The 15,616-nt window shown below is 40.6% G+C and overlaps 1 protein-coding gene across 5 annotated transcripts in view; it reads left to right on the forward strand.

Annotated features, from left to right (window-relative positions):
• The window catches only part of LOC310995818 (pleckstrin homology-like domain family B member 1), a 143,628-nt gene that overhangs the window by 52,436 nt on the left and 75,576 nt on the right, over window positions 1-15,616 (forward strand). For all 5 annotated transcript variants that reach the window (XM_083984959.1, XM_083984961.1, XM_083984960.1 and 2 more), the window contains one exon: window positions 8,702-8,830. In XM_083984959.1, coding sequence (XP_083841085.1) covers window positions 8,702-8,830 — 129 coding nt within the window. The remainder of the gene's footprint in view (window positions 1-8,701; window positions 8,831-15,616) is intronic.

The following is a 15,616-nucleotide window of genomic DNA, read 5'->3' on the forward strand; positions in this document are numbered from 1 at the left end:
GGCCTATAGCTTGCTAAATACCTGCTGCTCTGTTTTAGCCTATTTGTGACTTCACTATCAAACTTTTAACCAATCAAGTATTTGAATTCAAAATGCTGAAAGTAGCTTGATAACATGTTGACATTATGGTTGAACATTTAGGACCACGGCCGCCTTAGCAAAGGCGTGTTAGCATGCTAACTTGCGGCTTTCCTTTGTTTTATAGCTTTGGTCGGAATATGTTACTTTTTATTACATCTTTCAAACTAATTGATAAAACAAATAATCAACATTAATCAATATATTTTTTAACACACTATGATGATCCTAACTGTGTTAGTACTTAGGCTACTTATGAGCACAGCAGAGCCTGATGGGACAGTTATATTTACGTATATGCTTAACTGAAATATCATTTTTAACCCAAAGGGGATTTAGTCAAACTTTCAAATAATATATAGTTTTTTGTTTGATCCTGATAGCAACACAGACTGAAACTGACAGTGAATGTATTATATCATAAAGGACACAGTTGGTGGAGGAGCAGTTATGAACCTTAGTCATCATTGTTCTCCAAAGCCCTGTGTCACTGTTGGAACAGAAGTGCTGACTAGAAGTGACACAGTTTCACCACAGAGCCGTCAGTCACCGAAGCCTGCAGCTCTGTCACGACTCTGTCACACACACACAAAACACAACACACACACACACACACACATATACACACACACACACAACGCTTCGAGCTACGTTCTTTATACGCAGCGTTTTTCTCTCTGAACTGATCTCCACCAGGGAAATCATGTTAGTGCAAGTCAGAGGCAGGAGAGTGAGTGAATGAGCTGTGAGTCAGGGAGGAGGAGGAGGAGGAGGAGGAGGAGGAGGAGGGGGGAGCTGCAGAGGAAACAGGAGCTAGGTGAAGGAGTCGGATGACTGCTGAGGTGGAGAGCATGAAGACACGGCGGCTGAGCTGACGTGGCTCTTCAGACCGCAGCATTAACATCCTGGTGGCTGCTCTCACATGCCTGCTTCAGCATCTTTTAAACCCCCTCCTCACAAAACCTCCACTCACCACCTCCTCCTCCCCTCCCCCTCATCTTGCATGACCAAACTGACGGCGTGATGATGAGACCTTCCAAATATCGAGAAAAACAATTTCAACTGTGGAAACTACCGACCAAAATTATGCCGAGGATCGTGTTGTTGTGACCACGGAACGGGAACGCTGACGGAAAAACTTTTAGAAAGCTCTGCAGCAGCAGCAGCGCTTCTTCATCCAGAGGGACTGAGGAGACGAAAAAACAGAAAAGTCTAATGCAAATAAGCAAAAAAAAAAAGAGCACTGCATGTGCAGGCGTTTGTTGTCCCAGTGTAAAATATCAATGTAAGTGGTATTTAGCACCACCGCCACCACCGCCGCCGCTGAGCTCGTCAGCAGTTCCTCACATAACAAGCCGAGGATCCCAACTCATGTGCAACGTGTAAATCGATCTAGATGTGCACACAGAGGCCTCACTGCAAAAACTCAAAATCTTTCCAAGAATATTAATTTTGTCTTATTTCTTGTCAAAATGTCTCATTTCTGGTCAAAACTAATCTCTTTCAACTTAAAATAAGACTCATCACATTAAAAATGAACTTGTTTTTAGATCATTTTCACTTGTTTCAAACACATTTTCATATGAAATAAGTAGAAAAATGTGAAAGCAGGTTTTTTGTGCTGCTAATAAGAAAGAAAAACTTGCTCCGCTGTCAGATTCTTCTAGTTATTTCAAGTGAAAATCTGCTTGAAAGAAGTAAAAAGTGTCTAAAAACAAGCTACTTTTTATGCGATGAGTCTTATTTTAAGTATAATGAGATTAGTTTTGACTAGAAATGACATTTTGACTAAAAATAAGACAAATATTCTTGGTAAGATTTTGAGTTTTTGCACAGTCCTCTCTACAGTCTGAGTTCACTGATGAGTCAACGTTGAGCTGATTATTCAACATTAAAACCCTTGTTCCTCACATGAGATGAAACATGAGCAAAGTCACGTGGCTCACAGGTGTGATTTTTGACCAGAAGGTTGCTGGTTTGATTCCTCTGAATAAATCTGCTGCTGCTAAAAGAAGTTGAGCAACTTTCTTTCAGCAGCTTTATTAGTTTAAGTAATAAACGTGTGTAGTTAGAGGTCTCCAGGTGTAGATGTGTGTGTGTGTGTGAGGGATCACTGCTCACCTGGATGCACCAAGGTGAAAGAAAAACAAGCTACAACTAATGACTGTGTGTGTGTGTGTGATCAGGGGATTTTTTTTCTACTTCAGCATTAATAACCTGCATGAGCTTGTTATGACTTATGAAATCTGTTGGAGACTCCTCCTGAACTCACTGCACCATCCTTAAAGCAGAAGTAAGCGGAATGTTTGTGTTAATATAAGTCTTAAGTAGTTATATCTTCTGACAGCAATCACTTACATAGAGTGTTTGGTCTGAAACACGGGTCTGTCAGTCACTCTGCTCTGCTGTAAGCCGAGGAGAAAACTTTCCTTGTATCTAGATCACTGGAAAAGAGAGTAATGACACCACCATTGACTCCCGTGGTAAGGGTTTTGCGCCCCGAGTGGCAGGATATGGGTATTGCAAAAGCGCCCAGAAAACCCATTCACTCCAATGTATGCGTGTTGCCCACTTGCTTGTAAATTGATGAAAACGGCCGTGTTTTTGTTTTTAGGTGTCTTGGTCATATCAAATTAAACTTATAATTTGTTTATTACAAAATGTAGATTGAAACATTAATGTAGACAACTATATATATATATATATTTTTTTTTTTACTCGCCTATGTGTTAATGTTTATCTGTAAAGGATCCTCAATGATGCTATTAACGTGGTTGATCTATAAATCTCCTTAAATTATTGAAAATACCACACTTGCTCATTCACCAACAATGCGGAGTTGTCAGTTCTTGGGCGCTTTTGCAATACCCATATTCCCCCATCAGGAGGCGCTTCCATTGGACCAATGCGTGTCGTTACTCTCTTTTCCAGTGCTCTACTTGTATCCTACAACCTTTATCCAATGAGGAGAGAGAACGGCATAAAGGGGCGGTCCTCTCTGTGTGTGCAGCCAAGGGATGCGCGTGAATGTGGTGACGTAGGGACGAGGGCGGGGGCTGCTAACTCCATCGGCTGACAAGAAGTTAGCCAAAACGACCGGATCGCTTACTTCTGCTTTAACACTTAAAGCAAAAAGGGGTTCAGTTTTATAAATATAATATATTAATATAATATAATATAATAATAGTTCCAAAGTGTGGATTTTTCTCAGCAAAGTGCATTGGCAAGAGAAGAAACACAGACAAAAGTCAGGAGGCCCAAATGCAAATGCAAAAAATAATGATATTTACAATATAGATTAGAGCTGCACAGTTAATTTTGATGTAGAAATGACCAACAACAATGTCCATTCAAATTATTGCGTTGCTACAGAAACTTATTGGACAAAAATCATTAAAAAATCATATAAAACTTAAAGGCACACGTTTGTTGTTGTTTTATAGTTTCTAAAAGTAGCTAAAAAGTACATAACCTGATGAAGGTCTTATCTTATGAAAGCCTCTTATTAAATACTATATGCAAGTTAAGACGCTCTGTTAGCTGTACTGGTCCTCTACACACCTGTCTGCCTCTGTTTTGAGTGACTGATAGTAGAGCTGCACCAATTAATCATCAACTATTTTGATAATCTAATAATCAGTTTGAGTAGTTTTTTAATTAAAAAAAAATCCAAATTCTATGATTTCAACTTCTTAAATGTGAATATTTCTGGTTTCTTTGTTCCTTTATGACAATAATCTGAATCTCTCTTTGGTTTGTTGACAAAACAAGACATTTAGGACATTGTCTTGTGGTTTGGGGAACACTGTTTCAAAATGTTTTAACATTTAATTGACCAAAAAAACTAATCGATTAATCATTTATATAATCAACAGATTAATCGATAATGAAAACAATCGTTAGTATTAATTGATAGTTTCTAAAAAGTGGTGTTTTCTACATATGGAGCAGCCTGATTGTGACCAGGGCCTTCGTGTTTTTATTTATTTTATTTTTTTTGGTGCGGTACGTTTCCTCTGGAGATGTAGAGGATGGGTTAACTCTTAGTGGGTGTGTGACACTTGTCCAAACACGACACCTCTTTTCCACTGTCGTGCCTCCGTTGCGTCTTTGCCCACGGCCTGTGATGTCATTAATTAGGTGGTTTCTTCCCAGGCTGTCAGTGTGTGTGTGTGTGTGTGTGTGTGTGTGTGTGTGTGTGTGTGTGTGTGTCCATCCACAATAAAAGGCCATCTGCCTCAGCTCAGCCTCCGGTGTGATGGAGAAGTTTCCGTGCCGTGACGACAGGGCGATGGCGATGGCGGAGGGAGGAGGAACCTTATCTCCGCCGGGGCCTGGAAGATCAGATCTCCTCCTCCGTCGTCTCTCTCAGCGAGGACAATGGCGCTATATTGAGAAAAAGCAATAAACATGTGATTGCTTATCTGCCGTGCTGTGTTGTTGCACATGGAGACGCTGCATTAGTTCCCGTGTTTTGACATTTGAAACCAGTGTGGAAAGCCGATGCGGTTGATATCGCCATAGAGACAGAGCAGTGTGTGTGTGTTTGTTGGGTCTGAGTTAAGTCATGTAAGTGGATACAGGCCCTGATCGGTGCGAGGATCAGCTCTGTCGGGCCGTGACTAATAACTGATGTAATATTGAGCCTGCAGCTTCACACTGAAGACATGTTGGAGCACAAAGAAAACACATGAACAGTTTCATCCTTTATTCTCAACAGAGAGAGATGAACAAAAAACAACAAAGAGTCCACGTGTCGGGGTTAGGTGTGAAGTTCAAACCTATAAATTATGTTTTTTCTGCCTTTTTGGAGCAGTAGGAACAATTTATAAACACAACACTGACATGTAATTACATTATTTAAAGGGAAAGTTCAACATTTTGGCAAATTTTGCCATAATCCCTATAGTCATAGCAGTAGGTTTGTTACCTTTAATTGTCGGTGCAAGCTATTTTTAGAACGGCGGAGCAGAGCCGTGAGCTGCTCAGAGCTACGCTACGGAGGCTCATGGGATTTCTTGGTTTCCCTCATCAAACTCATCAAATACACAATCCAACAACTCCAAAACGCTCTGGTGGACAAGTTGTGACCTGCACATTCACCACGCTATGAGATAATAACAGAACGTTACCAGACAGAGTTGTTTTAGAGGTAAATTCATGCAAAACCACTGATGCGCGTTGCCTTCAGGGACAGTTTTTCAGCAAGCAGTCTCAGCCTCCGTAGCGTAGCTCTGAGCAGCTCACCGCTCTGCTTGGCCGTTCTAAAGAATAGCTTGCACTGACAAATAAAGGTAACAAACCTACTGCTATGACTATAGGCCAATGGGCCAATTTGCCAAAAGTTGAACTATCCCTATAACTGATGCGGCACATTTTAGTAGCAAACATCCAGCAGATATGGAGTAAACAGAGCTTCTGTCTGTGTGGAGGTGGAAACCTGGTGAACTCTCTGTTCACTGTTCACACCTACGACACCTGAGGGAAATATATCTGGCTCTTTAGCTGCTAAATGATCCACGTTGTTCACCAGCTAGTTGCTAATTGCCGTATGTCTGTTCTGCTGTGTGTTGCTGGGCTGTTGGCATGCAGCAGGTTAGTCAGAGCTTTTACCAGGCTGTAAATCCAATCCTGTAAGCTCCTCCACTAGCAGCCTTTTCCGTTTAGGTCGCTCTCCACGGATCGGCACGCAAGTATTATTGGTCCACAGATCAGTTCTACCAACATACTACTGTACCAACTAGCTGATCCGAAAATGATCCAATCTGTGACTGAAAACTATCCGATCTGTCAGCTTTTGATCCGTTGCTCCCCCGGTCAGCAGCAGGCTGCGTTCAGGACAAGAAGTTAAGTTACAGAAACAGAGGAAGATGCTGAACTCAGAGTGTTTTCATCCAGACTAAAAAGCTCTTAATGCTGATGTTACAGAACTTACAAACAGCTCCTTTTTAAAGATTCAAAGATGTGAAGAAAACCTCTTTTTTTTTCGACTTGCAGGGTTGAACATCTGACATCAGACTCAACGTCCTTTGAAATTTTAGCATTTGATATTTTTTAAACGTTAGAGATTCAGTTTGTCGACAGTGACTCGATCAAAGCAGCGTTTTTGGAGCATCTTATCTTTTTAATTGGATATATTTCCTGTAGAAACAGGACGTTCAGGGGGAGGAGGTGTGTGTCTGTGTCTGTGTGTGTGTCTACATCAGACAGTTAGATTGTATAAACCGATCAGGGAGAGAAGACAGATTTATTTAGAGTTGAGGGTATTTTACTAATTAAAAATGTAACTCACTCTCCTGATGCAGCTTCCTGTTTTACAGAAAAGATGAAAAAAACCCAGAGGTTTTGAAATGTAAGATGTAAATATACTGTAAACATGTTTTGGTGTAAATGGTGAATTTCTCTCTTTGATGCAGACGTGTTTACTCCACAGTGTCTTTTTGCACCGTCATCACTTCTCCGTGGCGACTCTGCGCCCTCATGCTTTGTGTGTTTTCACGTGTGCTGGTTGATGATGGTGAACACACAGGTTGTGATCTGACCTGCGTCACCACCACAAACTCTTTGTCCCGTCGGTTCGCTGCCGTTTGTCGGAGCGTTTTCCCACCGGGCGGTTTCCCCTCTGATGCTGTCGGAGCGTTTTCACCTCACTTACCCCAACAGCTGTTACATCATCGTCTCTGTGTGTCTGTCCGACCTGCTCACAGCTGTCGGGTCGTTGTTCCTCCGGTCACAGGAACAGTCTGTTGGTTTTTACCTTAAAGGGATACGCCAACATTTTTTTTTCGTGTCTTGCCTCACTCCCGAGTCCATGACCAACAGATAGACACCATCCTTTCAACTGTGTGTGCAGTAACAAGGGAGATAGAGCCGTATCGCCCGTAATTAGCTTAGCTCAAACAATGGAAGTGTATGGGTAGTGTTAGCCTGCCTCCTACCCGAGCCGAAATCAGCAGTCAGAAGCTGAGTTCATTTTAGCTCTAAACTCTGTAAATATATCACTTTATCAACATTTCAAACATTTTAGGTGAGAAAGTAGCCGTTTAGATCAGCAGTGTGTCGTTAATTTGTCTAAATACCAGCTGTTTACAATTTTGTTCAGACGAATTCGGCGCTACTCAAGCTAGCCGTTGTGACCAACGCACTTCCGGTTACTTTCACAAAATAAAACACCCGTTGCCCTTTACATACAGAAAACCATGACGATAGAATTAGTGCTTTTACTTTGAAATAGGAAGCTAACCTACCCTCGATGTAGCTAGCTTGAACCAAAATAAACAGTCTTTGCTTGAACCCTCCGTTTTGACCGATCTCGTCCCGTTACCCGCATTTGACCGCTCAAGATGCCTTACCGGAGAGTTTTGTCAGCTCTGAGACGAAGATCGGCCCACCGGTTTCCATTTAGAGTTGCTGAATAGTTTCTCTGATGACTTTAGGTGGAGGCAGGCTAACACTACCTATACACTTCCAGCATTTCAGCTAAGCTAATTACGGGCGATACGGCTCTATCTCCCTTGTTACTGCACGCACAGTCGAAAGGATGGTGTCTATCTGCTGGTCATGGACTCGGGAGTGAGGCAAGACACGAAAAAAATAATGTTGGCGTATCCCTTTAAATATCTAAATAATATATTCTCAGCTGAACTTCACATACAGACTGTTACTGATTAACACGTGTCTGGTTTATTCAGTCTGAACACGAACAGCGTGGAGAGAGTTAAAGGTCCAACGTTAAAGATGCTGAATTCTTCTGACATTCATGGTGTTTAATTATGCAACTGTAATCTTTATTTTTTAAACACTAAGACGAAGCAAAGTGACTCAGCAGGTTCAGCAGCGAACAGCAACTTCAGAACAAAGAAAACAAAGTGTGCATCGTCTCTTTAGGACAATGTGACATCACAACGCTTCAGAACGATCAAATTACACCTGATATAAAAAAAATCAAACAGGAGGCTGCACCGACTTGTCTGTTATTACATTGTTTTGTGCCGAAGAGCTTAAAAAACATGTGTTTTTGACATGAACACATTAAATAAAATGGAAACTAAAATGGTGCTTTATCTTCCTGTAACTTTGTGATGTCACAACAAACACTAGGAATGCACTGATCCGAAAATAAGATAAAATATCGGGCCAGATCTTGACTAAATAGCCAGATTGAGTATCAGATAATGGGGCTGATTCATGACATTGATCTATTCACATCTATGCAGGACAGTAATGGTCAAGTAAAGCCCAATGCCTTCACTGTCTTCCACATGGTGAAGTTTATACAGTTTATTATCGGTATTGGGATTGAGACTGAAAAAGCCAGATCGGTGCATCCCTTATTGTTTGCATATATTGCTTTTTTTTTATTGCTCTGTATTTATTATTGTTCTCTTCATTCCTTTCCTTTATGTCTGGTGGTGCAATACTGGACATTTTCCCATTGTGTGATAAAGGAATATCTATCTTATCTTATCTTATCTTATCTTATCTTCATCTTTATGGTAACTGAAGCAAATCACCTTCTGGCTCTATCTTTATATTTTATATCCAGACATGAGAGTGGTATCAAGTGTAAACTGTCTCTTTATTATAATAATAATAATGAATAATAATATGTGCTGTTTTCCAGGGTGTATGCTGTGTTTCGGTCAGTCGAGCTTCTTCCGCTTCAACCACCCTGAGGAGGCCTTCAGGATGAAGAGCATGATGCCCCAGGCAGGAAGTGTCTCCACCAGCGGGGACTACAGGATGTGTTCAGGTACTGTACCTACCTCCTCGTGTTACACCCTGCTCAGTTCAGTGTGTTTTCCCTCCAACACACTGAACCTCTGTGGACAGAAAACACACACACTGTCCCTTTGTCACGGGGCTACGAGAGAGTTTCAGTTTCAGCTCGGCCCCTCGTGTGATGAATGGCCCAGATTGTTGCAGCAGCAGCAGCAGCAGCAGCAGGGACGTTTATTTTACAGGTGGATGTTTGCACAGCAGTAAAACCCCCCACAGTGTTTTTCCCCTCTTTAACAGCCTGTGCAGGAGGAGGAGGAAGGTGAGGCAGAGTGGGGTGTTAGTCGTTTTCCTTTTTCTGAAAATGGAAAACAGAGAAATCTCCTGGTTGTTGTTTGGTCTTCCTCAGATGTGGACGCATCAGAATTAAAGGGATAGTTCAACATTTTGGCAAATTGGCCCATTGCCATAATCCCTATAGTCATAGCAGTAGGTTCATTACCTTTAATTGTCGGTGCAAGCTATTTTTAGAACGGCGGAGCAGAGACGCGAGTTGCTCAGAGCTACGCTACGGAGGCTCATGGGATTTCTTGGTTTACCTCATCAAACTCCTTAAATACACAATCCAACAACTCCACAACGCTCTGGTGGACAAGTTGTGACCTGCACATTCACCACGCTATGAGATAATAACACAACGTTACCAGACAGAGTTGTTTTAGAGGTAAATTCATGCAAAACCACTGATGTGCGTTGCCTTCAGGGACAGTTTTTCATCAAGCAGGAGTTGTTGGATTGTGTATTTGATGAGTTTGATGAGGGAAACCAAGAAATCCCATAAGCCTCCGTACTGTAGCTCTGAGCAGCTCGCGGCTCTGCTCCGCCGTTCTAAAAATAGCTTGCACCGACAATTAAAGGTAACGAACCTACAGCTATGACTATAGGGATTATGGCAATGGGCCAATTTGTTGCCAAATTGTTGAACTATCCCTTTAAAGGTAGAGAAGCAGATGGATAAAACAGAAGCGTTGTTGTGGTTGTTGTTTAAAATGCAGCTCCTGGTGTTGCAGCCTGCAGCCTGCCCCAGCTGGGACCGGCTGCTGGAGTTCACACCATGCATGTTTTATGAGCATCTCATTCCTCTACGACGTCTCCGGGCAAAGTTTTTAGCTGCCTGCATTTATGTGTGTGTGTGTGTGTGTGTGTGTGTGTGTGTGTGTGTGTGTGTGTGTGTGTGTGTGTGTGTGTGTGTGTGTGTGTGTGTGTGTGTGTGTGTGTGTCATGGCTGTAAGTGTATCTGCTCCGGTCGGCTGGCAGCGATCTGGCGGTGGCGGTTAAGTTTAGCACGCGGACGCTGTGCGGACTTCCTGATCCCGTCATGAAAGACTTCCGTTGTTGTTTTTTTCTCTTTCCACCAATTACACATTCCTGAGTGTCATTCAGATGAAGACGGCTCAGACCACTCCCACGATAAGACACGTCCTATCTGTCACATCAGAGAGTGTGTGTGTGTGTGTGTGTGTGTGTTATCTGTGGACAAACCCAGTTAAACCAACATGACCCACATCTTTATATAAGATTTAGACATTTTTTAATCACAGATTTCCTGTCTGATATTTCACATTAAAACAGTTTATAACTGATGAACCGAACCGGGGTCAGTTCACGAACATTAACATGAACCAGGCAGCTGTCCACTCCTTATCGTTTATTTTTATGTTGATTTTTAATTCATTTTATACGGTAAAAGCGTATTGCATTCACTTGAGTAATTTATTAATACATTTTATTTTCGATTTTATTATTATTTTTATTATTTAAGTTATTAAATAAAATCTGATTTTTATTTATTTATTTTTTAGAAATTTTACCACTTTCTTTCTAGATTTTTTAAAAACTTTTTTCTTTTCTTTTTTTTTTTAGAAATTTTACCACTTTTTTCTAGAAAAAAAAGTAACTTTTTTTTCTCTTTTTTTTTTTTTTACCACTTTTTTTTAAAGAATTTTTTATCTTAAAAAAATAAATCTGATTTTCTTTTTTTTTTATATATAGAAATTTTCCCACTTTTTTCTAGAATTTTTTAAAAACTTTTTTTCTTTTTTGAAATTTTACCACTTTTTTCTAGAAAATTAGTACAGGTTACAACATTGCTTTTGCCAGACTTGACGGCTCAAACACAGAGAAATTATGAAAAGAAAAAGTTTGTTGATGCCTGTGTGTTACAGCTTTTTTGAGTTTCTTTTTGAATCTTGGTTAATTTTCAATAACAATTAAATGAAAATGTGTATTTCAATATGATACGACTCTATATAAGACTGTATATAGTCTACTTGCCAGCCCATAGGGCCCCATTGTGAACCCGGAAATGTTGAGTACCCCAAAGTTTTATGTTAGAAATAGATAGTATGGGTCCCCAGTATTCAGAAACTGCCGGATGCTAACTTATATATATTGGGCAATTAGCATAACTGACATAATTAGCATAAATTAGCATAATTTCCTATATGGGCAATATTTCAACAAAATTGACTTGGCTGATCTGGGCAATATTGGAGTGGTTTTAGGGGTTATTGATGATGCTGATTCCATTTCTGACATTTTCAAAATTCAAAATGGCTGTCTAAACCGGAAGTGACCAGATTTTAACCGCCAGTGGGCCGATTTTGATGGATTTCAAAATCTGGTCACCGGTTTAGACGGCCATTTTGGATTTTGAAAATGTCAGAAATGGATTCAGCATCATCAATAACCCCTAAAACCACTCCAATATTACCCAGATCAGCCAAGTCAATTTTGTTGAAATATTGCCCATATAGGAAATTATCGCAATTATGCTAATTGCCCAATATATATAAGTTAGCATCCGGCAGTTTCTGAATACTGGGGACCCATACTATCTATTTCTAACATAAAACTTTGGGGTACTCAACATTTCCGGGTACTCATTGTTGGCAAGTACAGTAGACTAATATAATAGTGATGTCTGTTAAAGTTGGGTAGTAACTGTGAATATTGACCCCTGGTTTGTTTAAGGTCCAGATGTTCTTTAAATACAGAATAAGGCTACTGTACTGTACATTTTAGGTTAATGAATGAATGAATAAACTAATGAATATAGAAGAGAATATGAATTAATCACACACACACACTGATGTGTAAGCCACAATAGAAAAAAGCTTTTAGTTTCATTGTGGTTTTTATCAATGATATTTTTAACACAGTTGTGTGTTTACTGTTATTATGTGACATAACCTGTGTTTTGATGAAGACGGAGGTGCTGCATCTTTAAGTTATCATCGTCTTAACATTACATTTTTTTGCATTTACATAAAAAACATTCAGATTCTGATTAATTTTCAGGTTTAAAAACCAAAAAATAAGATTTTATATTCATTGTTTCAGTCACTGAGCTGCCTCATTATGTAACTTTTTAGTTTTTTAAATCAAATATAATATGAGTTTTGTCCAGCGTCAGTGTCCATCACATAGAAACGTCCATGTCAGTGTTTTACAGCCGGGAATCGAACCTTCAACCCTCTGATAACTCGACGCTCGGCTCGACCTCCAACAACGACATTATGATTTCTTTTTTCTTTTCTTTTTTTTCAAGTTGGGAAATAAAGAGTGAGTGTGAGTGCGAGAGGAAGTGAGTGGGTTAGATAATCCCCATCTGGACACATGTTGTCCAGATGTTGTTATGTGTCCAGTTAAAGTTCCTGACCAACATCTGGACTCCAGTCACTGACCACTTCTGACCAGCGGACCGTGTTTTACTGTCAACGCTGCTCTGCTGCCTCACCTGTCAGGTCACATCTGTCCTCCTCCTCACCAACATCTGTCCTCCTCCTCCTCCTCCTCCTCCTCCTCCTCCTCCTCCCTCCTCCTCCTCCCTCCTCTCCACTGATTGGACGTTTCCGACGGCTTCATGAACCCTGAGCTGCCGACTATTTATAAACCTCCACTTTTATTCTGCTGTTCAGCTTTATTTTATTTTATTTTATTTTATAAGTTTCAGCCAAAGAGCAGAACACACAAGTGTGTTTTTGTTTATTTGATTTGATTATAATCTGTTTGATTATTAGTCGTTTTGAGATATTTAAAGGGACAATGAGGAGTTTTGGAAAGCAAAGTGCTTTCACACTACATTTCCCATGAGCCTCCGTGCGCACGGTGAAATTCTTGGACCGGCGCAAGACGGACAAAAGCTAAAACATTTGCCAAGAATGTTTTCATTCATCAAGAATGAAAGTCGGAGGTTGGAAGACGATCAGATACCGTTGTAGTTCCGACCGTAAACGGCGATTCAGCTGCGTTATTCCCATGACCCGTCGGGCAGCGTCCAGGAAACCTAAACTAGGAAATGCTGGGCGAGTCGACCACTAATAATAATAACAAAATAACTATAAAGACAAAACAATATATTTATCTAAAATGGACCCATTTACAAGTGGTAACGTAGATTCATCCACATTAATATGAGACTCTTTAAGAACCAAAAGCAAACTCCTTGTTGTCCCTTTAAGTTGATTTGTGTCAAGGCTGTATCTTATTTTGAAAATACAGAGTCAGCTTTAAGCAGTGGTAGAGTAATAATACTACTACACGACGTAATTTACTTGGGTAGCCTACTGTTCATAAATATCCATTAGAAGTAGTTGTACTGAAGTATTTTATGTTACAACTGCATGTCTGACAAAATACTGCTGCAGTAACATTCAGTTTACACATGAATAATTTAATTTCAGCAGGAGTTTAACTTGTATTAATAGGCTATTCCGTCCTTTTAAAGTATTTCATGGTGGATTTTTCATAAACAGCCAAAAGCTTGAAACAAAATGTAGAAAAGAAAAATCAGTTGTTGTTTTTTTTTTTTTAAAGGAAACTTTCAGTAGAGAAAGAAACTCCCAGGAAGTTAGTACTGTTGCCTTGGTGACCAGACCTATTTATAACACTGACTGTAGCTACCAGGCTCTGTGCTGTGGTGTTGTTGTATTGTCACTGGGTGTCAACAGTCTGGATCCACTTTAACGGCAGTTTCAGTAAAGTGTCAGAGCAGTAAAAGTCTGTGTTTTTTGTTTTTGTTTCAGTAGAATCTAAAATATTCATTAGAGAAACAGTGACAGTGACGGGTCATTAACTCTTTAAAAAGAGGCTGTAAAACTGTATTACACATTGACACACAGCAGTCTGGACAAGAACAGCTACGTCAAGTCAGCGATGACGCCGGAAGAGAGGCAATTATACCTTCAAAATAAGACGCAGCATTTTATCTTTATATGGATTAGGAGAGTTTCTTCTCTTGTGATGCGAGTGAATCATGTTTGAACTCAATATTTGATATATTAAGATACTTTATTGCCATTATACATGCATGTACAACGAAATTAATGTGCACATTCAGAGGAAAAAGAATACATATCCTACAATAGATCAAATAAACAATGTGCATCACTCACACATCAACATCCATTCACTGACCACACGTCTGTGTCCTTTTTAAATAAAGGGTGAAGCCTGTTTGTTGTTACCCTTTCCGAAAAATGGTTATTAGGCCTATTATTTATATTGAATAAACAGTCACTTATTCTGAGATAAAATAACAAAAACGTACATTTAATAACTGCATTTGCGCTCTGTTAAAAGACTACAACGCATTTTAGGGTGGTAAATGTCTTCAAAGATCATTTTTAAACCTCTATTGGAGCTTTATTCTGAAGGGGCTCTGACCGGAAACGCCGCCGTGGTGCGTTCGCGGTCACTTTGCAGCCGTCGGATTCGTAGGCAGCAGCAGCAGCAGCAGCAGCGGTGCCTCTAGTAGCTGCTGAAATACTGTTTCACCTCGGTGCTGCTGGTGAATCTCCAGCTTCTCCCTCGGTGTGTGTGTGTGTGTGTAGCCTATGCGTGCGTGTGTGTGTGTGTACGCGCTTCACCGGGCGCGGCAGCAGCAGCCGGTACCGGTGCCGGTGTCCGGGGGGATGTGGGCCTCCTCCTCCTCCTCCTCAGTGTCGGTGTCACAGCCGGTGAAGCAGCGCCGCTCTGACTGACTGACATTGACCGAGTCGCTGTTGTTTTTCCTTCATGTGAGTAAAAAAAAAGAAAAGAAAAAAAGAACCTGCTGCTTGATGATGATGATTATTATTAGTCAATCAATAATACCAATTCTCAATCTGATCCATATGTTTCCTGGTGTGAGGCAGGAGGTGTAGTGATGATGATCCCCGTGTATGTTTGTTATTGATGATGATGATGTAATTAATGCCGATTTGTTGAGGTCATCGCGTGTAATCAGATATCTGACGTCACGCGTTGTGTCATGAGAGTCGCTGTTTGTTTTTTTTAATCGTCAGATTTTTAAATGAAGTTTTGCCCGGTTGACTCTTATCCAATGACATCATCATTGCACGGGCTTTCCCTCAGCAAAGGGATGCATTTATTTTTGTCATCTCAACCCCCTCCTCCTCCTGCATCTGTGTGTTGTTGCACGTTTGTGTTCTGTCTGACATTGACATCCATCCATCCATGCATCCATCCATCCATCCATCCACCCATCCATGCTGCTGCTGCTGCTGCTGTTTGAATCCCCAGTGAAAATATTTAAATGTCTTGAGATGTGCTGTGGTCCGGTAGAGTCGTTACAGACAGGAAGCTGCTGCTGCTGCTGCTGCTGAACCAGCTCAGCTCTAATGCATTATTTGTGAAGCTTGTGTATATTTCTGACGTCATCATCAACCCGCAACAGAGACGACACTGACTTCTCTATCTGACAGCCAGTCAGTCAAAGAAATGTTATTTAAAGGACAATTCCGGGCAAATTCAACTC

This window comes from Trachurus trachurus (genome assembly GCF_905171665.1).
Source record: "Trachurus trachurus genome assembly, chromosome: 13".
In the NCBI taxonomy this organism is placed as follows: domain Eukaryota; kingdom Metazoa; phylum Chordata; class Actinopteri; order Carangiformes; family Carangidae; genus Trachurus; species Trachurus trachurus.